General features: G+C 46.1%; 1 protein-coding gene across 1 annotated transcript; it reads right to left on the reverse strand.

Moving 5' to 3' along the window:
- ATP1A1 (ATPase Na+/K+ transporting subunit alpha 1) lies at positions 1–26,957 on the reverse strand. Its single transcript, XM_071433288.1, has 23 exons — positions 26,664–26,957; positions 19,082–19,186; positions 17,825–17,884; positions 16,628–16,831; positions 16,160–16,273; positions 15,528–15,662; positions 15,263–15,380; positions 14,562–14,830; positions 13,370–13,568; positions 11,860–11,969; positions 10,345–10,479; positions 9,620–9,812; positions 8,965–9,140; positions 8,297–8,433; positions 6,855–7,005; positions 6,146–6,314; positions 5,404–5,558; positions 4,937–5,060; positions 4,005–4,150; positions 3,748–3,878; positions 3,081–3,182; positions 1,913–2,004; positions 1–1,470 (listed from the first exon to the last, which is right to left on the reverse strand). Exons 1-23 carry the CDS (start codon positions 26,673–26,675, stop codon positions 1,442–1,444), a joined length of 3,066 nt encoding a protein of 1,021 aa, XP_071289389.1. The 5' UTR covers positions 26,676–26,957; the 3' UTR covers positions 1–1,441.

Here is a 26,957-nt window from a genome sequence, read left to right on the forward strand (position 1 = left end):
TTAGCATGGGCAGACTCCAACAATTGGAAGACTTTATTATTTTTAATCATCGCCAACTGGGGGTTCCACAGTAGAGTGTCCAAGACAAAGTGAAACAGTTGCCACCCTCAACTTCTCATTTTTTCCCTCCCTAGTGCTTTCTGAGTTTATATTGTTCAGTACATGAGGTAAGTGACCCAGCTTTAAAACACCATCTTAAAAAACCAAAAATTTATGAGGAAAGAGGGATGACAACATGGAGTTTTAATTGCAGAGCCTTTTGGTGAGGTGGTTTAGTGATCCTTTGCAGAGATAGACACATATCTAAGAAGGGCACAGGCCAGTAGTTCAGGAACAGGGCTTGAAGCATCTCCAGCTTGTTTTAGCATAACAGCACTAGGAGCAATGAATAGTTAGGACTTCATGGTGACTGCCCACATGCAAAAGGCCAGCTCTCTCACAGAGTTCTCACAAAAGAGAGCCATACAGGCATTAACAGTAAATCAAAGCATACAGAAAAAGGTTAGATACTCAGAGGGAAGCAGCATGACTCACTTCAGCTCACAGAGGCAGCTCAGACCCCAGACAACAGCAACACCTTCCTCAGAAGTGGAGGATGCAGAATCCATGATCAGCCCCTGCCCTCATTCCACAGGAGGCACGAGCCAGTATCAGGACAGGGCATGTGCCATGCGCAGAGGTCACCAGGAAACACTATCCCTTGCTTGGCTAAGCAAGCAAGAAAATCAGTGTTGATTTTGAGAACAAGGCTGCTTGGATCCATGACAGTCAGTGGAAGCCTGCTCTCAAGTCAGGACCCAGCAAGGAGCCCCTTAAGGCAGGCCAGCTCTTCACTCAATGCTCCATTTGCTCAAAGAAGCCAAGATGCACAGCCAAGGAAGCTTCCTGAGCTGTGAGATGCAAGTGCTGGCAAACAGTTTGTCACATTAAGCACTGAGCTGGTGTAAGGTGGACTGGAGCTTTTACACATGCTGTTGTCTGTGGGTCAAGCAGCTCTGCTTCCCTATTACAAAAACAGGAAGCCAGGGACTAACCCTTGCACTCACCACCACACCCTAAGCCAGGGTGGGGAGGCTGCCCTGAACCAGTTTTTGCCTTGAGAAAAACATCCACCTAAGACCATGTGGGGGCATCCTCTTATAATCCATCTTTATTTGTAAAAATCCACATATAAAATCTTCGGTTTCCTTTTACAAAAACATAAAGGCACATAAAACTACTCAAACTCTCATCCCCCTGGACTGATGGTCGGACACTCCCCTCCACCCCAACCTCCCCCTTGCTTTCTTTCTCCTCCAGTCCACGTTTCTTCATGTTTCCTTTAGTTTTCAGCTCACTCCTGCTCAGACACAGTTCTGCTCTTGCAAAGATGAAGTATGCACACAGGGGAGATGGTGGAGAGGTGGCATGGGCTGTGCGTGGAATGTTTTACAGGTACTTTTTAGTAGTAGGTCTCTCTTTCCACCCAGCCTGAAGGAAAAGGAGGGAGAAAGCAGAGTTAGTCTCAAGGCAAACCAAGTATGAGGCTCATGAGAGCTCCTTTTGGGTTCTTGAAAACTTGCACTGTAGCACCTGAGCTAATAAGTGACCTGCCACAATGGGAATATCTTGCCAAATTGATGTTCTCCAGCTTTCAGGAACTCTTCCAGCTTTCTAGAGCTATCCAAGCATTAATCAGTCATTTCCATCTACTTCAGTGCATCTGTACTTTTATATAATGGGAGAGAATGTAGGGACAGCAAGAAGGCCTTAATTTGGACCAACTACACAATTAATGTTGAGGAAAGGGAAAACACAGCAGAATACAGCCCCAAATAGTGCGTAGGGGTCCCCAAGCTTTGCTGGGGTTTCTGGAGAACTCCGCAGCATGAAGAGGTGGGGAAGGAAACAGAGATGAGCAGCAGATTCTTACCGCCAGGGTTGCGCCTGATAATGAGCTTTCTGACTTCATCATACACGAATATGAGGAGGGAGTATGGGAAAGCACAGAACCACCAGGTCGGCCTGTTTGGGAGAGGAGACAGTGAGAACACGGGCTGTGGAGATGCTCTTGGCCTGGCACAGCTCTGACTTGATGGCACACTCAAGTGCAAGAAGGCTGGCATGACCCAGCTTGCCAGTTCAGTCAAGAATCCTCCAAGCCAAGCATTACTACCAGGTTTTCTGCTGCAAGAGATTAATTCACTTTTGGATAATAATTCCAACACAAGGTGTGTCATGGCACCTTTGCTCATCTCTGTACCAGCACCTCCCCACCTACCAATCAAGCAATATTTCCTCTAAGTACACAACCTTTGTGCCCAGAGCCTTGCTGGCTGGAACTGTATTGTTTCCCCTTGTGATTTACACATACTAACATCCAGATGCTGCAGGCACTGGGCAGAGGCCAGCTTTCTTGTTAGGAAATGCTCACACTTCAGCACCCAACTCTTGGAATGCAAGATGTACCAGGATTTATTTTTTTTCCATGAAGATTTCCTGACACTTAAACTTTGAACAGTCCTCTGGCTTAAGACTAAACTCTGCCATGAAGTGTTGCAATGCTGTTGAGCAACACTTAAAATGTTGGCACCTTCCCAACCATTAGGAAAGTTAGTGTGCATCAACTGGTCATCTGCATCTATGTAGCAGCTTTTAAAAGACTTTACTACTTGTTCTCTTCCCAAGAGATGTAGGAAAAAAGCACAAGACGTCATCAGCAGTTCTTCAGTACCCAGGAGTCATCTGGCCTATGAATTACACAATCTAACTGGCTTTCTTTGGAGGTGCAGTACCATTCCCATAAAAATACTCCATGAAGTAAGTGCAAGAGGCAGCTGCACTAGAGCACACTGGTATTGAAGTTGTATCACTGATTTTTAGTGAGGCACTGAACAAGAGGCTCCTCATAAACATTCCACACAGTGAAGAAAACCCCAGTGTGCCACAGGACAGCAAAGGATCACTAACACCCTCTAGCCTGAACTCTTAAGACTAGGTTTGATGCTCCACTGGTTCACAACTACTTTCATCCATCTCCCCACCCAAGTGCTATTGTTCTGTGGTACGATCTGTTACACAAAAAGCATGATGCAACTTACTTCAGAGGATACATCCTTAGAGCAACATCCATCCCAGGGCAGTAGGACAGGAAGGCAGCCAGAGCAGTCTCCTCAAAGAGACCAAATATTAAGATCTTGTTCCTAGAAGAGACAGGAAGGAAGTCAAGAACAAAGTACTTTCAGAGATGATCTCCTAAAAAACAACCTAGCTGCCACAGGGGAGTGAATGGAAACACATTCCAGTCCAGCCCAGAAGGTCATCAGGTGGGGACTACCAGGCCATCCATCCAATGCAACTGCAGAGTTGCCATGATGGTATTTTAAGTCTCTTCAGAGACAGCTCATGATCAAATCAACCAGCAATTGATTTCATCACAAATTCAGGAGGCAGCTGGAGTTTATGCCATGAGATCTCTTGATGTACAAGACCAGGAGTTCAAGGCTGTGTGCTGGAGTGTCTATGGGCTAGTGAGGTGTGCTAGCTTCCACAGACAATGACAACAGAAGCCACCATTTCTTTGTCTCAGCCTGACAACTGAAAGTACTACAAGGAAGAGAGCACCCAGTCTTTTACCCACTCCCAAGGTAGTCTGGTCAAGACTTTTGCCAAAACACCCAGACACTGCTGGGATGAAGGACTAGAGTGCTGTGTGCTGGAGAACACACAGAGTTCAATTCTAAATCCTCCATGGACAGGCTGACTTACTTCATCCCCTGCTGGAAGACAGAGTTTCTTCGGGTCTTGCAAATGATCAAGTCTGCCCACTGCACGACCACGATGCTGACAAAGAAGGCTGTGTGGCAAGTGAACTCCACTATCTTCCTCTGCTCATAGGTCTAGGAAGCAGACAAAGCAGAGAGCATTTGTTCAGACACGCTGCCTTTGCTCTCTGGTGCTCACACCAAGTTCAGCAGGTGTTAATATTTTGGCTGGCAGCCTCTAGGGTGAGCCTCAAAACTCACCCATTGCTGCCCATAGCTGTCTTCCACATCGTTAATCCATCTGTCATCCCACTGAACTCTGATCCCTAGCAAGCCAGAAGGCCAGAATCCATTCTCTGCCATGATTACAAAATAGGTGAAGAAACCTCCAAGGGCCTGGATCATACCTAAACAGGTAAGAAAGGATGATAAAACTGATTAGGCTACTGTGCAGAACAATTATAACAGAACAACAGTTTGTAGGCAACCCTTAACCACCTTAAAAATTGCTCCTTGCAGTGCTCCATGTCCCAAGCAGCAGCTGTAGAAATAGTTCACACTAACATCAAACTCAGCTGCAATCCTTTTGCTGAGCAGCTTCTGCCCCCAACTTTGTACAGAGTTACTTCTGTTCTGGCCCTGTGCTCTGATGGCACCATACTCAAGGACAAAAGATAAAACTCCCTTTGTATTCTTATTATGCCTTGCCCACCCCCAACCCTTGCAAAGTACAGTCAAGAAGGTTCCCAAGGTCTGCTGCAATTAAGCGTGAGCTCCCATCCTGTGAACTGGGCACGTCTCTGTAGCTGCCTTTAATCAAAGCTCCTAATGCTGTGTGTTTAGGGATACGCTGGAGAGAATCCTTTACTTCTAATTAAACTAACAATGAGATCTATGTTCTTGCTGAACAAGTCTGAACCAGAGGAGAGCTGGTTGTCAGCCAGTTCCTTTACAGCACTGTGCAATTAAACAAAATTACTGTGAAAGCGATTCAATGGATCAAGCTGCACAAGCCACCGCTATAAGCCATGGGGGAAGAATCATTGCAAGTTCTTTACAGCCTGAGGTTCTGGTTTACACACCCCAAACCTCAACCCTACCAAAATAAGCAGAGCAGTCACTGACTCAAGATTGTGTACAACCCCTGCTACCACCAAGTTCAAACTGGTGCCAGAGAAAACAGAGCAGCTTACCAATCTGCCCATAGGCCATGCTGATCAGCCGTTCATTCACCAGCTTGTCTGTTTTGGGATTTCTGGGCTGCCTCTTCATGATGTCACTCTCTGCTTGCTCATATGCCAGGGAGATAGCAGGGACCTGAGGGTGGCAGGACTGCTCTTAGAAGAGTTTCAACTCTCCACTGTATAGAGTCTTCCCTGTCCCGTGCATTCAGTGCCAGAAACAGCACTCCCCAACAAAAGGGATCTTCCAAAAGGACCTTACCCCCCTCCCTTTCCACAGATTATTCTTACAGGGAGCTGAAAGATCCTCAGACTCAAGAGCCATGAGATGAATGTGAATAAAAGGCGTATCAGATGGCTGCTTACTTTAAATCAGAACACTAGAGGAAATTATTTAAGCATTTTCCTTCCACCTGTCCTTTCTTTAGGGTACCTAAGAACATGCACATTTTTTCTGGAGACAAAAAAACCACATTCACCATGTCAGTGCCCAAGTCAATGCAGAGGATGGTGACTGTTCCCAGAGGAAGGGGTATGTTTGCAATGATGAAGATCAGGAACGGCGTGATTTCAGGAATGTTACTGGTCAAGGTGTAGGCAATAGACTTCTTCAGGTTATCAAAGATCAGACGACCTGGGGAAGGAAGAGAGAACAGGGTAACACTCTCTTGTCAGCAGAAGGCAGCCAAGCAGCTCACAGGCAGCCTCAGTGCTAACACCAAATGGCAAATTGCTAGTGCAGCAAATGAAAGGGTTCTCTCTATGTAAGGGTGAGACTGCTATATGCACAGCAACACCTGTGGAGAGTGACACTTCTGGTCACAGCACTCAGGGCTCACTGCATAGAGCCTTGGTTTCTGGACATCATCAGGAGCCCCTGGAGGGACCCTCTGTTCTGCTCCTGTTTGAGAGCTACTTCTCCATCAGGGAGGAAAACGTCACACTCAGCTGGCAAAGATGACTGTAAGGTCACGTGTTAGGCAACAGCACAAAGTAGCTTTTGTTACTCAGCTGCTTCCTACTCTTACCCATCCCCAAAGGCTCCTGCAGAACACCCATGGAAAGAAATAAAACTTTGAAGGGAGGAGGAAAAGTGCTGCTCTCCTTGAAAACTCTTGTCATGGAAGCAAGCTCAAAGAAGAGCCCCCCAGATGCCTCTATTTCAGAGGGGATGCTGAAGCATGTTACTTTACCACCACTGCACACAAGTTACAGACTCACCTTCTTCAACCCCAGTGACAATGGAGGCAAAGTTGTCATCCAGGAGAATCATGTCAGCTGCCTGCTTGGAGACATCTGAGCCAGCAATACCCATAGCAACACCAATGTCAGCCTTCTTCAGGGCTGGGGAATCATTCACACCATCACCTGTGACTGCTACAATTGCACCCTAGTCACAAAGAGAGCAACAGCAAGACTGAAATAATCATGTAAGACATGTTTTTGGCAGAAAAGCTTTCTACTACCTTACAGATGAAGCACAAAAAACTATTTCACTTTGCTGTAAAGAGACCTCAGTTCCTCCTTGCCCTCCCCTCACCCTTTCCCTGTTCTGATCAGGCTCATCAAGGGAACCACGGTGCTCTCTCGAAAGGACATACTGCATAACACATGAGCATGTTGGATCCTCCTCTCCCAAGCACATCCAGAGAATTTAGGAATTAAGTTTACTAATTAACATCCTAGCATGAGAAGAAAGTCTCAGAACAAACTGAAGATGTTTTCCTGTCAGACCCTTATATTTATGTATTGTCGAGCAGCCTGACATCAGCAGCTGTAGGCTGTTGACAGACAGATTTAATCTGGCTCTTTACATGCGGGCACTGAGGAGACTTAGCCCTAGCACTTCAACAGCAGAACAGCCTGGTAGTTTACATATAAATGTCTGGGCATTTCTCTAATATGACATCCTTACTCTCCCTCTCTTTACCTGTCGCTGGCAGCCTTCCACAATGATAAGCTTCTGCTGAGGAGATGTCCTGGCAAAGACAATTTCTGTGTGGTGAAGCAGGATGTCATCCAATTGCTCGCTAGTCATGTCCTTCAAATCTGAGCCATGAACCACACAAGCTTTGGCATCCCTGAAAACAAGATAAGGTATGTTTTACTTTGCATTAAGTTTCTCATTAGCTGTACTTGCTCCATAAAAATAAGGTTCTTCAGTGCTCTGGGGAAAGAACAACTTCTGCTATGACTAAATACTGATCCAGGCAGCCTCTGCACAGAGGTTTGATGTTCAAAATTTTGAGAAGCAGATAGGGAACACCAAGAAAAAGACAACAAAACAGAACCAAGCAACAGACAAAAACCCTCATGAGCAAATTAATTCTTTCCATAGCTTTCTAAAAGGCATCAAGGCAAAGACTAGTTGTTCCCACAAATCTTAGCCTCTCTGAAAAAAAGGAACTCAGGTAGGTAACTTCCAAGGTTTCAAGAGATGTTGCTGTCTTCTGCAGGCAATCTTTTTTGCAACAGACTGATGACCATGTGACTGGTGACACATGGTTCTTCACAGAGAGTGTTCACACCATGCAAGTTCCAACTAATTTACACCCTTCGGCCACAAAAGCATGCAATGTTATATTTAGACTGCTTTGGTACCCTACAGGCTGCAGTAAAATACCATCTCTCTCCAGCCCAGCATACCATCCCTTATAGGTCTAGGAGACTGTCCACGCAGCTCTTGACATCACCCAGTTTAAACAGGGAAATTCCTTCCCCACCCTTAGAGCCAGCTGCTGACCTGCTCAGTCACAGAGCCCAGCCTGCACTGCTGGGTTTTGAAGTTACCCTCAAAATCTAAAAAAAAAAAAAAAAAAAGAAAAAGAACCAACCAAAAAAAACCCCCAAGCAATTTCATTTCACAGGGTGTCTCTATTCACAGTTCATAAGCTACATGGCTGTCCTCCAGCCCAAACACAGGCTGGGTCAAACTAAGCAATGCAGACAGCCCAGCCATTCTGCAAACAGCCTGCTTATGCCAAAGCACATTTTCTGAGGATGCCTCAGTCCCAGCTAGGCTATGAAGGCAAGCATTAACCCTTAAGAGGAAGGAGTTCCCTTCTGACATTTATTCTGCTTGTAGCTGTGCACTAGTGTCAACTCCTCTACCCGGCATAAATCCTGCTCCCTTCACTCTCCTACAGTCTTACTCTTAAGTACTTCCCACACACAAGACACACACATTTAATGCAATCTTTTGTGCATTCTTCACATAACTCATGATACACATTGCAGAGCCACAATATGCTGAGCTAAGCAAATGCCATCTTTTCGTGTCCAGAGGGGAGATGCTGAGGGATTATCCAAGACAAGGAGAGAGGCAAACGCAGAATTCTTTGAACAGATCTGGCCTTTCCCCGCAGACATTACCTAGGGTTGACCTGGCTGACAGGAATGTTGAGTCGAGCAGCAATATCTTCTACTGTTTCATTGCCCTCGGAGATGATGCCGACACCCTTGGCAATGGCTTTGGCTGTGATTGGGTGGTCTCCAGTAACCATGATAACCTGAAATGCAAACAGACTGCCATGGAAGCCTTGCCTGCACTGCAGAGCAGCACTGCCCAAAAGACAGGGTCCCTTACACTGAAAAGGCCACATGTCTTCTGTTCTACTCGCAAGCACTAGTGCAGAGCAAGTCTGAGGTACAGGCAGTAACCTGCTACCACTATGCGAGGGATTGAGGCGGATGGAAGACGAGAAATTGGTCATGTTGAGCTAATGGAGCCAGTTCTGTCTCCAGCCGATGCTTCCTTCTCATTTTAGTCAGTACTGTGGCACTCTAAGCCAAATCATGTGCTTTGGGACACCATGCTCTCAGCACCTGCCAGGGCCCTAGCAGTTTGGAGTTTCACTCATTTTTCAGTTCATGAACACACAACCATTTGTATTTAACTTAGAAATTAAGCCTGAAGTAGCAGTAGTTAAATCCTGATCAATTACTTCATCCACTCGCATTACAGTAATACAAGAGGTCAAGAAAGCCCTTTATTTCCCCAGGTATGAAGCGAGGTGATTTTCAATCCAGGAATAAATTACCTTGATCCCAGCGCTTCTGCATTTGCCAACAGCATCCGGCACAGCAGCACGAGGTGGGTCAATCATAGACATCAGTCCTACAAAGCAGAGTTTGTCCACAGGGAAGTTCAGGTCATCTGTATCAAACTGGAAGCCTTCAGGGAACTGATCATCAGGCAGAGCCAAGTGGCAGAATCCTGTAACACATCAAACCCACATTTACTCTGTTCCTACACATCAGGAGGCAGAGAGTGAACACTTACTGCTTCTGCAAACAGCTGTGCAAGAATAACAGGGCAGCTTAGTCAGAGGTTTAGCCAGGGCTGTTGAGACAGGAGTCACGCTCCTATCCTGATAACTACCAGCTGTGGCTAGGTGCCCAGACACAGCCTGGTTCCTGTGCAGTGGAATAAACCCAACAACACTGTGTGGTCCCATGAAGGTCCCAAATGCTTTGCTGCATTTTGATCTAGGTGACTTCACTGCCGGGAGACACCAGACCCTGCAGGCTGCCTTTTAGATTAAAGGCAGGACTGTCCCTACATGGATTGCGGAAGTGACCTTAATTCTATGGTTACACTGCAGGAACAGAGTGACCCTTCACTTAATCTGTGAGGACTGCACGGGAACACAAAGGACAAATCTTTTCCAAGGTAATCAGGCTGTTTTTCCTTACCTAACACTCTCTCCCCGAGGCCTCCCAACTCAAGGTAGGCATTCTGAAAAGCATCTTTCATTTCCTCATCCAGTGGTTGCTCTTTGCCATGGATAAGAATAGTGCTGCAGCGATCCAAGATCCTCTCTGGAGCTCCCTTCATCACCAGCAAGTAACGGGATTCTGATGGATTAGCGTTTTTGTGGATAGACAGCTAAGGGTAGAAGAAATGAATCTGCTCTATAAACATGTACTGTGAAGGACACAGTAATCAACATCAGTGTTCTGCAACTATGGCAGCTCAGGGCCATTCATGATATTCTGCTCTAGTTCTCATTTACCCATACTTTAAAGAGGTTTACAAACTAACGAATCTGAGCATTCTTTGGTATTAATGTGTAACTGCAGGTGTTGTAATGACCTGTTCTGTATTCAAGTGCCACCTGTTAAGGTCACTTCCCAGCAGTTCACTCCTATTCCCAGATTTGAGTTACTCCATGCTCTGTGCACTACTGCTACACAGGTTGAGAACATATCTGATTCTTTGTTAGCAGCTAACACCTTAGTGTCAGTGCAGCTCCCACACATGTAACTATAGTCTGTTAACTTAGATTTATAGAACAGTCTTCAAGCAAGTAATGGCTAGACAAGATGTGGGTGCCAGAACAAGTTTTGAGGCAAACAGTGCGCAAATTCGCACAAGTACTTCACACAGCAGCTCCCCTTCCAAGAGCACACCTGCTTACCTGGTACTTGTTGGTAGAGTTAAATGGTATTTCCACCACTTTGGGATACCTTTCTCTCATCTGCTTGACAGAACCACAGCACAATTCAATGCATTTCAGAAGTGCAGACTCAGAGGCATCTCCTGCCACAGCTCGCTGAGGAAAAAAGACAACTATCAAAACATACAACCACAGAAGACTGGGTATTTAAAATAGATTTTAAGAGTGAATTCATCACAGTCCAGTCCCAACTTCTACATAAAACTATATGAAAGCAAAGAATAAATAATTCTATTATCTAGTACCAACAAGTACCGCATTTCAGAAAGCCAGGCTTCCCATCTTAAGAGAGCAGCAGTCTTCTTGTGACAAAGTCAAGAAGCCTTTTAAAAGGGTTAGACAAAGTCACATAACCAGGTACAGTCAGACCAAGTGAGGCTGGAGGGTAAATTTTGAGAAGAACTGCTCTAAGTTGCTTGCCATGAAGAACAGTTACTGTGAGATGAAGACTGACTACATGCACACAGAAACACTTCCATGTGCCCCCCACTCCAAGATAACATCAACTTATCAGGCCACTGGGAGAAATTTGATCTGTCCCTTCCCCATAAAGGTTATCACTGGCAGAGATGGGGGTTCTCAGCCCAGGAGATCTGTATGTGCTCAATGCCCTGGTGGAGCTTTCTTTGCTGCAATTGAAATGAAGTATTTCTTGCCCTTCTGGTCTCTCTCTTTGTGAGCAATTTTTTTTTTCATTTCTGTACTACTTTTTGGCATCTAAAGACTTCCCTCTCCCAAGCCTTCCTTAAACAGGAAGAACTCCAGCTCTTTAACTTCAGGTCACATTTTGTAGATTTAAGATATAGTCAGAGGAGTGCTGGGGAAAAATAGTTTGTTCCATCATCTCTCTTACCATTGCATCAGAACACCCCTGGGAATAAGTTTACTAAGCAACATGACTAATACTTGACAGATTATAAGCACTGTACGGTTAATTTCAGCCTTGGCTGGGTCACAGTTCAGAAGGAGGAATGTGAACTGGTGCTATGCCAGCATTTGCACCAGCACTGAACTAGTGAAAGCTTAAGGAGACTTGCCAGTGAGAGCAGACTGTCTCTAGCCAGTCTCCCACAACCACTGCTCCCCCTGCTCTGATGTTTACTTCTCCCAGCACCAGGTGTTTGTAGCTTTGAAGTATACAAATGCCAGAGATAGCAATTCCTGGAACAGCCAGATACTGGGAAATGCCTAGGAAAGCTTTCTGTTATTTGCTAGCCCTATGTGAAATATCTGCCTCCCAAACTGAGTGTAGATGGTAGTGGATGGCAGGGATTGTGCTATGGGAAAAATGCCTTTTCAATCCCATCTCGCCTGCCCACAGCACACTTCCTCTAAGAGTGCTAGACTGCAGAAAAGGTTAAGAGTGGCAGCTACCTCTACTTGGCAGGTTAATGTGACCCACAGGAAGTAATCTCACCACCATTATGAGAGGATGGTGGTGAGGAACAAGACCAACACTTTGTTTTGGGAACTCACCTTGAGAATTGGTACATTTTCCTGGCCAGCCTGAAACACAGCACGGTTACAGAGACCTGCAATTCTGGACAAAGCAGTCCAAGTGGCTGAGCTCTTGTCAAAGGAAGCACCTGGAAGCAGAGGAAGAGTGTCAAAAAGCCACCCCTCAAGAAGTCATATAAGCTCAAAAATCCCACAGGTTTAAGACCAAGAAACCTTTATCTCAAACAGGAAACACCCAGAGCATCACTGCATCTCTTTCATTCCTCCTCCCTTCCCAGATACTTGATGAGGAACTGATTATTTTAAGACAGCAGCAGTGTAAGAGAACGCCTCTGCTTTCAAGATTCCAGTAATGGCCATATCCAGCAGCAACAGAGGGACACAGTGACAAAGCCAAGAAATTCTGTACAGATAACACTCATTCAGAGGGCTTGAGAAAGGGATGCTGGGTTCTACGTTCTACCTCCAGCTTGTCTCACTTTATCAACCCAGGAACTGGATGAAATAGCTCCCAAAGGAACAATGCTTAAATAAAGATACTCTCTCATTCTGGCTCTTAAGCTGGCTTTAAATGAGATGAATTGAAGAGACAGCTAACCGATAACCTAACATACTTTCCATGAAGTGAAATCTTCTAGGTTTACTTCCACTGCAGCCAAGCCAACCATTGCCAGGCCTAGGGCTTCCAAAAGATCTATTTATAGCTCATTACTTTGCATTAGTGTTAAATAATGTGGCTTTTTTAAGCAGTGGAGACAAGCACAACGTTTTGGACTGGTTCAGGACAGGGTGTAGCAGCACCACTGGAAAATATTTATGCTAATAACGTGTTGCAAACACAGCATTTCACAAGGTAGACAAAAGCTAGGAAACTCCTGAGTTTGGTTGTACTGAACAGTTCTGGAGAGATAAGCATTTCGCTCAGCTGTACAGCACACAGTTTTCAGATTCTTATCAACTAGGAGAAACTTCCTGCTAAAGACTTACATTCATAGCTGGCACTATGTAAACACAACCTGGATGCTCTGGGAAAACCCCTGTCCCAAAGGCAAACCATCTAGTTCCACATGGGAACTTGCCATCTACATCCAGCCTCAAGTCATTTTTATCAGGGCCAACACTTCTGCTGTCCATACTTTCAACAGACTAAGATTAAGCAATTTCATCAAGATACATTTTAGCAAAGATAATCAGGTACTTTGTGAATATTTCTATGTACAGGACAAACACATGGTGCTGGGGCTGAACATTTAAGAGGTTCAAATTCCAGTGGAGTAATTCTGCACAAAAGGCAGGCTAAACAGAGTTTAAGGATTAAACAGAATCATGGTACAGTGCTAAAGCTTTCTAAGTGTCAATTCAATTTTTTTATGCCCATTCTAGACTGTACGTTAGAAATCCCTGCATTGTGAACATCACTTGGACTGAAGAGCTACAAACACAGGTTCTTAGAAGTACCAGTGTCCAGGCAGGCCCAGAAAAAGCCATTTTTTAATGAAATGCCTCAAGCACAGCAAGGCTGTCTTACCACTCTGGTTCTCTGTAGTGTCAGCCTCATGGATCTGATTGTCAAACCACATGTGGGCAACTGTCATACGATTCTGTGTCAGAGTGCCTGTTTTGTCAGAACAGATGGTGGATGTGGACCCCAGGGTCTCCACAGCCTCGAGGTTCTTCACCAAGCAGTTCTTACGAGCCATACGCTTGGCTGTTAGTGTCAGACATACCTGGGGACAAGAAAGATGATGTCAGGTTAGATGCACTTGTGCAGAGTAACACTGCTATCCAACTCAATGTGTACATGGAATGACACCCAGCTTCCATGCCCTGCAGTGATTGCCTAACTCCTTGCTCACCCTGACAGTGCAAAATAAACAGCAACACTTCAGCTCAGGTGCTAGGTTTAAATGACATTTTCCTCATTACAAAACCTCCAGAACAGGCTTCAGCCTCTTACTCCTCAGTGTATTAGGAAGGAAATAACATGCCTCAGACTAACGTTTCAGTCAAAGTTGCCACCTCCTAACGATAAGAGTTCTCAAAATAGGTGAAGGCAAGCCACATATGAGCAGGCCCAAATTAGCTGTGGTGATAAGGCTTGCAAGTTGCTGGGGTAGAAAGTGAGCAGCTCCAGCTCACTTTCTTGCTAGAGGCTGTTATCTGGTTCCAGTTCCCAACCACTCATTTCCTGGCTTGGTTGCTACTCTGCTTCCTAAGGCAGCATGGAAGCATTTTCTTCTGTCTACCACCACTCTCCATACACCTAAGAACACCTAGATACTCTCACGACCTCTCTTAAGGAAACCAAACTTAGAGAAACCTGTGACAGATCCCAGACCAAAAGCTGGGGCTGGAGTGAAGCCTGCTGGATCCTCTGCCGGCCCTTAAGGATCGGAAAGGTTAGTGTGCATGTGGGTTTCTGATGGATGTAGCAGGAAAACCCCATATTGCCACAGAATAAGGACTCCTAGTCTTGTTCACTTCAGCTGTATAGTGCCAAGCCTCTGGGCAGGTCTAACTTAGGGACCCATCCTTATGAGATAATTGCTGCAGAACTTGACGTTGATTCAGGAAATTAGTTAAAATACACTGAACTTATAAAGCCCAACCCTACACACTCACTTCCATTACTCCAGTGTTCACCTCTCTGAATGCACATTGAGATAAAGCACTCCACTTCCTTAAGGACCAAATTCAATCTTTTTTCCAACTTCACCCACCGTAACCGTTGCAAGCAGCCCTTCAGGGACATTGGCAACAATGATCCCAATGAGGAAGATAACAGCCTCCAGCCATGTGTACTCAAGGATGAGGGACAGGATGAAGAAGGAGACACCCAGGAACACAGCCACTCCAGTGATAAGATGGATAAAGTGCTCGATCTCCATGGCAATTGGAGTTTTCCCCCCTTCCAGTCCAGAAGCCAAACTGGCAATTCGGCCCATCACAGTGCGATCCCCAGTGCTAATGACAATGCCACGGGCAGTGCCTGGAAGAGGGATGGGTTTGAGAAAACAAAAACAACACAGCTTAATATCCTGTAGGTGTGGAAGAGATGTCCTAGGTGGGCTTCAGCACAAAGACCCCATATTCAGAGCTGCAGCAGAAGTCCTGCCAGACACGTCTGACATTCCTGCTTCTTGCAGCTGTAGTACTTCATACAGATCTACCTCATGGTTCACGCTACGCTATCTGCACGTCAACATTTTTTACTTGTAATAAAACAGGCTGGAAGACACACCACATAGCTGCTCCTCTGAAAGAAGCAAGAACAAAACACCCAGTAGTGCTGTGGAGTCTTTACCCATTCTAGAGTAGTGCAGTTGGAATGGGCAAGGACTTCGATGGGAACTTCCACCCTGCTTATCTACACAGCTCAATATCATTGCTCATACTTCAGGGAAGCAGGAGACACACATACCTTCCACACAGTTGGTGGAAAAGAAGGCAATGTTCCTGGTCTCCAGTGGGTTCTCATGGGAGAAGTCTGGAGACCTGGTTTGAGGCTCTGATTCACCAGTAAGTGAGGAGTTATCCACCTACATGAAAAAGAGTACTTTGTCATACATGAGCCTACTAAGTACTTTCCCCATCCTTCTCTTCCACTCCAGCCCCCATTCACAGCATAGAAGACTTATTCATCCTCCTTCAGAATGAAGTTTCCTAACAGCCTGTCACTACCGTACCTTGCAACCATGTGCAGATATGATCCGAAGGTCAGCTGGAATTCTGTCTCCTCCTTTTACCTCCACTAGATCTCCAACTACAACACCTTCAGCATTTATGCTCATCTTCTCACCGTTTCTGACTACAAGTGCTTGCTGAAAGACAGTGAAGGAACAATCTGTGTCAAAAACAACTCTTAAGAAAAGGCTCAAAAGATCTGAGAATCTTTTATGCTGTGCTTCTACAAGGTTTCTACTAAGGTGTTTATATCTATGTTATTTAAGAAAAGTAAGTTGGTTTTTTTCCTTGATATTAAAGCTCCTTGTTACCATCGTGACAGTGTGACAGATATGATCCAGATTGTCCACGAAGGAATTCAAATTTTAGTGCTTATCACACCACTTACTGAACTCCCCAGACTATGGAGAAAGTGTCCTATGATTGTTAACAAGCTGGTGGAACCCACAGGTTTTCAGGAGCTACCTTGGCCTATTAGCATAGCTACTTGGAGCAGTCTCACAGATCCCTCAAAATTAAGAGCTAGTAACCCACATTAACAGCCCGGCCCTTGCAATTGGAGATGATGTTTAAAATTCATACTTTTGAACAAGCTATGGCTTGCCAGACAACAAGGAAATTATTTATTCCATACCTGAGGCACCAAGTTCTTGAAGGACTCCATGATCTTGGAACTTTTTGCTTCTTGGTAATAAGAGAAACAGCCAGTAATGATAACCACAGCTGCCAACACAATACCCAGGTACAGCTGCAAAGAGCAGAAAAAGTGAGTCAGAGGACAATCTGCCTGAAAGGCTTCCAGTTTGTCCAAATTAATTACCTGGCATTTAAGTGCCCCATCACAAACATGAAGGTACTTGCAGTCTCTGAACATTTTGAACACAAAGGCTGTCCACAAGCTAGTGTTGTTAACACAACACAAAGGAAGTTGCCTGTTCATTTCATTATGTGGAAGCACTCCAAAACACGTTAAGCTCACACATTGAATTTCCCGTGCTTATGGGAAAAGCTTCTGGACTGAATGCTTAAAGGAAGTTAATCTGCCTTGAGCCCAAAAGGCTGCTCAGCCTGCCTTTGAGGTAAAACAGACATTTTTACTTACATTATCGTTGTTAGGCTCCTCCTCCATCAAGCTCTGTATGCCATAAGCCAGAAAACACAGAATAGCACCAATCCAGAGCAGGAGCGAGAATCCTCCAAAGAGCTGCCGACAGAACTTTACCCATTCAGGAGTGGTGGGTGGGGGGGTGAGGGCATTTGGGCCATCACGAGCCAGGATCTCAGCTGCACGTGCAGAAGTCAAACCCTACAAGAGAGGTTCCTTTTTAGGCATTGTGGCAAGACCCAACTGCACAAGGTAGGTCTGAATTTGCTCAAGTTCTACCACAGCAACAAGGAGCTGCTAACAGAAAACAGAGATGTCCAAAGCTGCCAGGGTTCCACAACACAAGTGCAGGATGTGAGAGCTGAATGCCAGAACAGGAGCTAGAGGATGCTGAATGCTACTTGAGGAGCCTGCAGGCCATGGGCCACGAACACAGAAGAAGGGCAGGACAAGAAGGTTACAGCCACAGACTTTGGAACAGCACAGCGCCATCCACCCTCATCAAATTATGGAACAAGTGAAAGCTGGATGCCATAAAAGTGATGACATGTTGGAAGAACTTTCCAGGAAGTTCAGCGTTCAGAAGCCGAGATTTTGGACACAAAAATGCAAATAGCTGTACTGTTTTAAAGAGCAGACTTGATGCTAAATGCAATCATGCAAGAAATGCATTAAGCAAAGCAAACAACAGCAGAGGTGTAAAACCACTGCAGTGCTTCTGCACTGGACTCTAAGGAAGCCTAAGATATTTTTACACCTCTTACTGCAGAAAGGCAGAATTTTAACTGGTACTAGCCATCATTGAGCGTCTGGGCATGTGCTAGCTCTCTAGACTATATTTGCAATATAACAAACATGTGTCCTCATTACATGCTCCTCCGGAAAAAAATAACACCAAGAATCAACTTGACCTTGAACGACTCAGAGGCAGATAACAGTGACTTTGTTAGAAGCAAAGTTGCTAAAGTATTGCAGTCAAGTTGTTCAGTGGGAGGATAAAGAGAAGTATTTGTGAATTCAACAGTTCTCCCAAAGCCTGAGAAACTTAACTGGAGGAGGGGAGATTAAACACAAAAAGAAAAAAATACCATGCCAAAATCAGACCACCCAGATCTCCCTTTGTGAAGTGCTCTGAGCTGTGGCTGTTTCTTTTCAGATCAGGGCAAAGAAGAAAGGAATACAATGTTTACCTACCCGATTCAAGTCTGTTCCATATTTACGATGAAGTTCATCAAGGCTCAGCTTGTGGTCATCCTGAAAGACAAATAGTTGGAAGAGAAAAGAATCTGAGAAAAGAGCTCAGCAATTCTACTTCCCACCCCAGGTTTCCTATCTGTAATGTGTGATAGCAGGACTCTGGCTCATCCTTTCTGTGAAGAGAAATCTCAAATTCATTCTGGAATTCAGCACAGTCTAATCTTTAGCATTCTTGTGACTATTTGGGTACTTGAAAGCTTATTTGAAAAAGTCTGACTTTAACTCAGTGCAGTCCTTACACCCCCAGCAGATTCTGTTCAACCTCAGTGGGTGGATTTTTTTGGGAGGTTGAGAGAGGAATGGAAAGAAAAGAAGTTGGGAAGGTAGGAATGCATTGAAGATTAAACCTGTAATTTCACACATTTTTAAGTAGTGTTGCCATATTAAGCACTACTTTGGGGGAAGTGTTTCTTTCCCTGAAGAGGCTTCTTTTCATAGCCTGGCTATTTTTCAGTTGGACTGAGTTGGTTCAGAGCAGTACCTCAGTTAAAAACTTGCACTGGAGGAGCAGATGCTTTAAGTACACATCTCTACTGAACACAGAATGTAATCTTAGAGCAATATTTAGAACCCCCTCTTCCTAACAGAGGGGTCAAAAACAGTAAAGCACAGTCTCAAACCCATGGAGCAGAACCAACATCTGCATCACCTTAAAGGACAGCAGATCTAAGCCAGATGATGCTCACAGACAGATACAGCATCATCTAGCTTACACAGATGGAGATGGGAGACACTCCCCACAGCCTCAAACATGATTAGAAGGAATAACACTGAGGTCAGTCTGAGCAGAAGCCAGCAGTAAATGGAGCTGTACAGCCTCAACTCCTCAGCTGGAATGAAAACAGCAGTCCCACTCACATGACAGCACAATAAAGCCTGTAATGCTGCTATGCAGAGCTGAGGAAATACATCCATACTGTGCTATGGGTATGCAGGCAAGCACAGACTTGGGTTCTGTGTCAAGTGCCTTTTGAGAAGTGATGTTGCCAGGGTCTACTGTATGCTTATATTGATGCTGAAACATTTACAGCACATCTGACTTGGGGACAGAGGGGAGGAGAAGAGAGATCAGCACCTTCAGTCACACCATACTGTCAGCACACTAACTCGTTTCTCTTTTAGTCAGGTTAGGGACAGGGCTTTGGGCATAGCAAACATCCTTAAAGCTGCTCTTTCTGTGCCCTGCACTCTTACCATCACAACTTCCTTTTTAAGTTCATCCATGTCCCTCTCCTTTTTCCCCTTCTTCTTTCCGCCATGCTCTGATGTAGCAGTGGGCTCATACTTGTCTCTTCCAGCCTGTAAGGGAAGATTCAGCATTATTAGAAACATCTTACAGTCAAATTCCACAGCAGCAGACATGAACTATACACACACATGGCTGCCAGGCAGACAAAATTATTACAGTTTATTAGAGCTGTCCACCTAAACTTCAGTAAAGCCTTTGACACTGTTTCCTACAGCACTCTCTTGGAGAAACAGGCTGCTTGGATAAGCTTGTGGCTTGGACAGGTGTACTGTGTGCTGGGTAAAAAACAGCTAGAGGGCTGAAACAAGAAAGTGGTGGTGAAGAGAGTTACATCCAGCTGGCATCTGGCCACCAGTGGGGTTCTCCAGGCCTCAGTACTGAGGCCAGTCCTGTTTAATATCTTTACCAGTAATCCAGACAAGCAGATCGAGTGCATCTTTAGTCGGTTTGCAGATAATACTAAGTTGGGCAGGAGGGTTGATCTGCTGGAGGGCAGGAAGGCTCTGCACAGGAATCTGGACAGGCTGGATTGATGAGCTGAGACCAACAATATAAGGTTTAATAAGGCAAAGTGCTGAGTCCTGCCTTGGCATCACAACAACCCCAGGCAGAGCTACAGGTGGGGAGAAGAGTGGCTGGAAAGCTGCCCAGTGGAAAAGGACCTGGGGGTCAACAGTGTCTCCACATGAGCCAGCATGTGCCCAGGAAGGCCAATGGCATCCTGGCCTGTGTCAGCAACAGCATGGCCAGCAGGACCAGGGCAGTGATTGTACCCCTGTGCTTGGCACTGGGGATGCTGCACCTTGAGTGCTGTGCCCAGTTTCTGGCCCCTGACTGCAAGGAGGACATTGAGGTGCTGGAGAGTGCCCAGAGAAGGGCAACAGAGCCGGGGAAGGGTCTGGAGCACAGGTCTGATGAGGAGCTAAGGGAGCAGGGATTGTTGAGCCTGAAGAAAAGGAGGCTCAGGGGAGACCTTACTGCTCTCTGCAACTCCCTGAAAGGAGGCTGTAGCCAGGTGGGTGCTGGTTAATTCTTCCAAGAAGCGACAAGCCTAGGGCAAATTACCTCCAGTTGTGCCAGGAGAGGTTTAGATTGGCTGTTAGGAAAAATTTCTTCATAGAAAAGGCTGTCAAGCCCTGGAATAGGATACCCAGTAAACTGGTTGAGTCACCAGCAGTATTTAAAAGATGTGTAGATGTGGCACTTGGAGAGATGGTGTAGTGGTGGACTTGGCAATGCTGGGTTAGCAGTTGGACTCAATTATTCTAATGGTCTTTTCCAACCTACATGATTCTATGACAGTTATGCCACTACATTAAATAAAAACAAGCTAGTGAAGAGAGAAGTCTGCTTGGTATCATACCCAATACACAGACTAGACTCAGACATTGTGCAAGCCTAGCAAGGAGGTAAGCAAGCTATACACTATTCAGGCAGTCTTGACGTGTGAGCCCTGGCTCAAGCTGAAAAAGTGATGAAGAGCAGAAGAAACCAATTCCTGAGAGCAAACGTATGTTTCCTTCAGGACATTAACTCCTTCTCCTCCCTCCCAGCCTTCCACATCCTCTGGTGAGGAGCAGCCTATCAACTGTAGATATATTAAATAAGAGGTGGTACCTCTGCTGGTCTATTCTGGGGGCTAAGTTCCAACACTTTCATTCTCAGTTTGGCAAACTAGCTGGCCAGTTTACACAACAGGAATCTGATTTCAATTTATGGCAGTTTGAGCAGCAAGAATGGTATACAAAGTAGCAGTACACTTCTGCAGATTCAATCTGCGCTTAGTCCTGCTTACACCTCACAGAGCAGATGATTTGCTTAAAGCCTCTTTATTCAGTAGGATTTTTATTCACTTTTATTATGGTTAATTCTACATGAAATCACGCAAAGATTTAGATCTAGTCATAATGGGGTAAACAAGCATCTAAGGACAAACAAATGATGACTTAGTGCACATAAACATCACTTAATCTTCTGTTCCCTTCTGTGTGGGACCAATTACATCCCCACACTCTGCCAAGTTTTATGTGATGAGATTTTCACCTAATAAGATCCCTGAGAAGAACTTTAAGATGAAACAGCACTTAGTGGCACCAGAGTCAAATCTTTAACGAGATTAAGAAAAAGTTTCAAAGGCATTGCCTTGCTTGTTCTTTGCATGAACACCTCAAACCACGAACTGGACTCCTGAGAGCTGGATTCCTGAAAGTGACCTGGACACAGGAACTACTGTTTGCATCCAAGACCTGTCCTGATGAGCAGCTAGCACAGGAAATTATTATCTGTTTTGAGAGAAGTACAAACCAAAACCAAAAGTGAAACTGCACCCAAAAAAAAAAAAAAAAAGATGACCATTACTTTTCTGAAAGAACCCATCAGTCACATCTAGACAAGGGTTTTTTTTTACTGTGCAGAGAAAGCTCTGTGTGCAACACTCTGCAGCCACAGTCACACACATAGCCATAGTCACATGCACAGAAGTCTCCCCTTGCCCTGCTCAGTAAAGGCAAGCTTTGCATGCCACCGCGAAGCTGTGCAATGGAAACAGTTTTTAATAAGTGCAGCAGAGCAAAGCTATTTGCTTCCACTGATCCAGGAAAAGGACACAGAACTCCAGACTGTCAGCATTCCTGACATTCTCTTCCCTGCACCTAAACTCCCATTTCCCTTCTTAAAAAAGTGAAAGCCACGGTACTTAAACCAGCGAGGTCCTTGCATTCCTGCATCACAGGAATTTGCCACAGGGCAATTCACAAAAAGCCACCATCAAACATCTCTCTTCTTCAGTCTCTGAAGGAAACAACTTTGACTTCTGCTGGAGCTATGGCAGACAAGTCCAAACACCGCCCTGCACAAAACACATGCCTCTTGATTGCTGCTTGATTTGATTTCTAATGAAGGTGAAGGAGCTAGTGCCTTGTCTGACTACCACTCCATCACCTCCAGCTTCACCCCTTATCCACAAGAAAAGCTTGGCAACTGCTTGCAGGTGGTCTAAAAACCTCCTGTTTTTTTGAAACTACTGTGAGAAATACAGTTTCTCACTGGGGGCAGTGAATAACCCAGGAATATAGGAGTGCTTAGGCTTTTTCAGCTGCAGCCAAATCAATCTACAAGTGGGCAAACATGAAAAGGCTCATTGCCCTTGTTCAAGCATGATTTGCTTTAAAAAAAAACAGCAACCAAAAAAAACAAACCCAAAAACCCCAGCGATCAGCTCCAGTCAGAACAAAGAGTGGATAGAGTTACTTGTTTCTTTAAGCACCCAAGTATTTGGGTCTTAATGGAGTCTATCCTACAGAGGAGCTCAGCAATTCCCCAGCTTGGAAAAAAAAAAAAAGCACAATACTTTCAGTACTTTCCCTCTGTTGCTTTATTACTACATCCCACCCTTACTGAAAAGGTAAGTAGGTAAGTCAGGAGAATCAGCTTCAGCTCTTGTTACAGGATCATTTCATGCAGAATCTGAACTTCCTGCTCAATCATTCAAATCTGAACTTGACACACGCATCAGAGTCCAAGTCCTGCCCCTGTTCTGTGCCTCCGGGGCCATTGCCTCCCTTCCTGCAAGATGAGCCCAATCAGTTCAACAAAGGCTTGTGCTGGCTGGGCTGCCAGGGGAAGAGGTTTTCATCCCACCCCGGCGCTGTAGGATTTCCCTGCTCTCCCCTTCTTTTCCTGTTATACAAAGAGAAGAAGGCCTGTGGTACTCCACATCCACGTCTTATCACGATTTAATCACATGGCCTGAACACAAAGGAAGGTCTGTCTCATCAGAAATGTCACCCCTGTTCCTTGACTTAGCCCAAGAACTGACTCATCAAAACTGCCTCAGAAAAAAAACAATGCTGCTTCTTTTTTTTCCATGCAAGATTTATTTTTTTTCCACTGGCTTAAGCACAACATTTGTACACACCAGTGTAAGAAGTTTTATACATCCCCCAGAAAATCCTATTGTCTTCAGCTACAGCTGATGATTTTCCGCTCTGGACTAATTGAGCCATTCATGGCTGATGTTCTCAATACAAGCCATGATTGACCAGGAAACAGGAGGGGTACAAATTAGCAGACAAGCTCAGAAGTACCCTGTTCTAAGATCACCTAATCCAACAAGAAATGTCAAGTAAGAGCCAAAACAAATTATGCAGTCTCTGGAGGCCTGGTCTGTTTTACTGCTTATGTCATTATAATCAATTGTGCAGAGAAAACAGAAAAGTTACTGTCCTGCTGCCTTATGAGACAGTAAATATATTAACCAGATGAGTCATAAAACTTACTCCGCCTATTGGACTGGAAACTCTGTTCCATGACCCTATGTAATCCTAACAAGAGATGGAACGGCTTCTTTGGATCCTTCTTACTCCCTCCCAAGAGCTGCCTTCAATCTCCTATCTTGAATCAAAAATTTAAACCGCATCAATTGATCACTCTCAGCATCTAGGACAGTACAAGGCAGTTTTTACTCAACAGCTAGTAATTGCTAATTGTGCACTGTCTGCTGCTTCCCAAATTATGAAAGGACAAGCTCTTCTCCCAAGAGAAGAGATGTAAACCTAATCAGGTTTTTAATAATCAGGATAAAACAAGGACCATCCACACACCTTAAGCCCTGTCTAGGTATTAGGACAAACAACTCTACTGCTCTGGAGATGTGTGAAGACCCAAGAGCAGACAGGGCTTTTCAAATGTCATCACTGCACAGCTGAGTAGCCCAGCCTGGGTTTTTCAGTGCTGTGCCAACTACAAAGAGTCACCTTCCTCACTTCTTCGCCCGTAATAAATAGTCATCATAACTCCAGACATCTCTAGTAGTTGACAAACACATCAAGGTGAGTGGACAGGACCCAGTTTTCCCCTAGACAAGCTGGGGAAGGCTACCCCTTGGAAAGGCCTGGGTGAAGGATGAGCTGCAGTTTTCAGCAGGTCAGGATTGGAGTGGGTTGTACAGCTCACCTCACTTGCCAGAGGCCCCTGTCCGTGTTCCCCTGTTTTTCCAGAAACCCGCGCTGATTAAGCCCAGGGTATTCTTTGGAAAAAGGACTATCTCTAGCTACAGTAATAAAAAGTGAACTGTCATAAAATAGCCATAGTAATAAAGGAATGAATAAGATGGGGGAAGGGGAAGGTAAATATATAAGATTTTTCTTTAATTGCACCAGATAAGGATTGCTTTGATTTGCATTTTTTCCCCTCAGTTGGTTCTATTATGCGATAAACCTTCCTAGTTCCTGACACGGGGAAAAAGCCCTTAACTGGGGTTCAAGGAAATCTGAGCTACCTAAGAGGTGTTTCTGCTCCACACAAGAGCACTTGATCGCAGCATCCAGCTTCAAAAAGTCTTCACTACTGTTTCCAACAGTCTTCACACACACTTTTCTTTAGTTAGAAGATACGATCTGAATTAAGGACATCTCCTCCTCATGGCCTTTAAGGCAGAGCTGACCTCCAGAAGTGACCCCAAGCACACCACCAACTCCACGCAATGCCTGCACAGTGAGGGAGATGGAGTGAAACACGCTGCTGTCTACCAACAGCTTCCAGACAGCTCTGAACAGGAATGAAATCCAGAGTGCTTTCCTCCACTAGCTACACACACCCCCCCTCGTTGGATAATGTGCTTTTTGGGCTTCGTAGCAGCAGCTGGCCCTTCCCTTGCCCCATTACCATTTAAAGTAAAACAGACTCAGCTTCACAGCCACAGAGAGAAGAAACTTGTTTTCTCACACTTACGCTCCTTTTTTCTCTTCCATCCCGTGCACCCATGGGAAAGAAGTTTCCCTTTTGGGCACCCTAACTCAAGGCAGGCACATGCTGCTCAGTGTTGCATCCACACTCCGCCTTTTTCACTGCCTCGCTCTCCCACATGCCCGTTTTCCAGGGGGTCCCCAGTTATACGCACACATTCTCAGCGCCGAAGGAGCAAATCTTGTGACTTGCTAACAGAAAGCATGAGGCAGCCCTATTATCCCTGCTGAATTATCCCTTGTGGCGGCGCTTCAGTTTCAGGCTAATTGCTTTATTATCCATGCAACCTCCGAAATCTGAAGTGGAGCAAGACAGCTCTCTACATTGGAAGGTGTTTGTACCTTTCCTTAGTCCCACCAAGGCACGCAAAGCCCCTGAAGCCTTTTGTGCTGCAGTCCTGCATACACACAACTCAAAGGCTGCTCCGATCATTTAAAAGATTCAGAATACTGCGCACACTGCCAGATCTCTCCTCAGTGTTTAATCTCCTAGATGAATTTTACTGTCCATACAGCCTGTTGCCTACTGGACTTAAATACAACAGGCTGGGCTGCCAAGCAACAGAAGAACTTCCTTAGGAAAAGAAACCACATACACAGAACAAGTGCTGAAAGCCCACCCCACGCACCCCATTTTCCAAGCAACTCTCCATTCAGCCATGTTCTTGCAGCTCTCCCTACTACTCATGCAGTTATGTCAACATTGCTGCTGCTGTACTGCACCGATGAGGACAATACAAAGTCAAGCCAATGTTTGAACAGCGCTTGGGAAGCACAGAACACCTGTTGGCAGGGAGCAGGCTACCACCGCTGCCATGGCCCTGCACGGTCAGTCTCTCCTCAGGAAGCAGAGAAATCAGGGAATTTTACAGGAATGCGTCTAAACCAAAAGTAAACAAGAACCTACACACCTCCAACTACACAAGACATACCGGGAAGGATTCGAAGGGAAAAAACAAACATCCAAGCAACAAACCCCAGAACCTAGTCTCTAGTTTTCTGACATAAAATGAAATCAGAGCAGGCCAAGAGGTGTTTCTGCTCCACACACGGGTGCTGGAGCACAACATCCCCCAACAGCCTTCACATGCACTTTTCTTTAGTTAGAAGATACGGTCTGAATTAAAGACTTCTCCTCCCTATATAAGTAGAAACAATGCTGATCCAGGGGCAGAAACCGCTGCAGGAACCGCACAGCCTTCTGCGCCAAGTTATCGCCCCAGGGAACAGGAGACCTCAGCCGTGTCCGCCTCTTTTCTGCCACCATCTCCCATCACACGCTCGCTGCTACCAACAGGCAAATCAGCCGTAATAACGCGGAGGGCTCCCCTTCTCCCGCCCCCCCCACGCCGGGCCCTCGTGTCTCAAGGAAAGTCTAAAGTACTCTCAGGAGCCCCGGGAGCAGCCACGCTCCCTCCCCAGCTCCGCAAGGCCACCAGATAACACCAGCCCCGGGGGCGGTGGGACGAGAGGCCCCTCGTCGGGGAGACACGGCCTCCAGGAGGAGCCGGGGGCTTTGGGACGCCGGCTCCTCGTCCCGGGCTCCGCCACGCCCTCGGCCGGCTCTTCCTTCCCGCGGGCGGCGGCGGCCCTCGCACGTTGCTGGGGCTGGCGGCACCGGCGCCGCTCGCCAACGGCCGCGGCCGCCCTCGTACCCGGCCCGACGTGGCCGCCCCGGCCCGGCACACACAAAGCGCAGCCTCGCCGAAGTGAAAGGGGCACCGGCCACCATCCGATTCCTTGAATTTCCCACTTCCCGCCCCAGCCCGGCCCCGCCGCTCACCCCCTTGCCCATGGTGCCGGGCGACTGCGCGCGGGTCAAGTGACGGGGGGCGAGGAGCGGGGCTCAGCGGCGCCACGTGTCCCGGCCGGCGCAGGTGCGGAACAATAGGAGCACCCCGGCCGGCGCGCTCCTTCCTCTTCTTTCTCCTCCGCCTCGGCTCCTCGCCTTCGCCGCGCCCCCCTCTGCCCCCGCCCGGCTCGTTCCTCTCCGACGCCGCAACCGCGCGCAGCTCCGGCCGCCGGGTTCCCGCCGCATAAAGAGCCTCGCTCCGCCGCCACGCCCAGCCCGTTGTGG

This window comes from Agelaius tricolor, unplaced genomic scaffold (genome assembly GCF_023055355.1).
Source record: "Agelaius tricolor isolate 1412-34295 unplaced genomic scaffold, bAgeTri1.0.p SCAF_9, whole genome shotgun sequence".
Taxonomy (NCBI): Eukaryota; Metazoa; Chordata; class Aves; order Passeriformes; family Icteridae; genus Agelaius; species Agelaius tricolor.

Excerpts from the sequence above, each read along its gene's own strand:
- ATP1A1 (XM_071433288.1), bottom strand. Across the intron at positions 17,885-19,081 it reads TTAAAAAGGAAGTTGTGATG|GATGACCACAAGCTGAGCCT; the intron begins GTAAGAGTGCAG and ends TTTGTCTTTCAG. Across the intron at positions 10,480-11,859 it reads AAAATGTACCAATTCTCAAG|CGAGCTGTGGCAGGAGATGC; the intron begins GTGAGTTCCCAA and ends TTTTTTCCTCAG.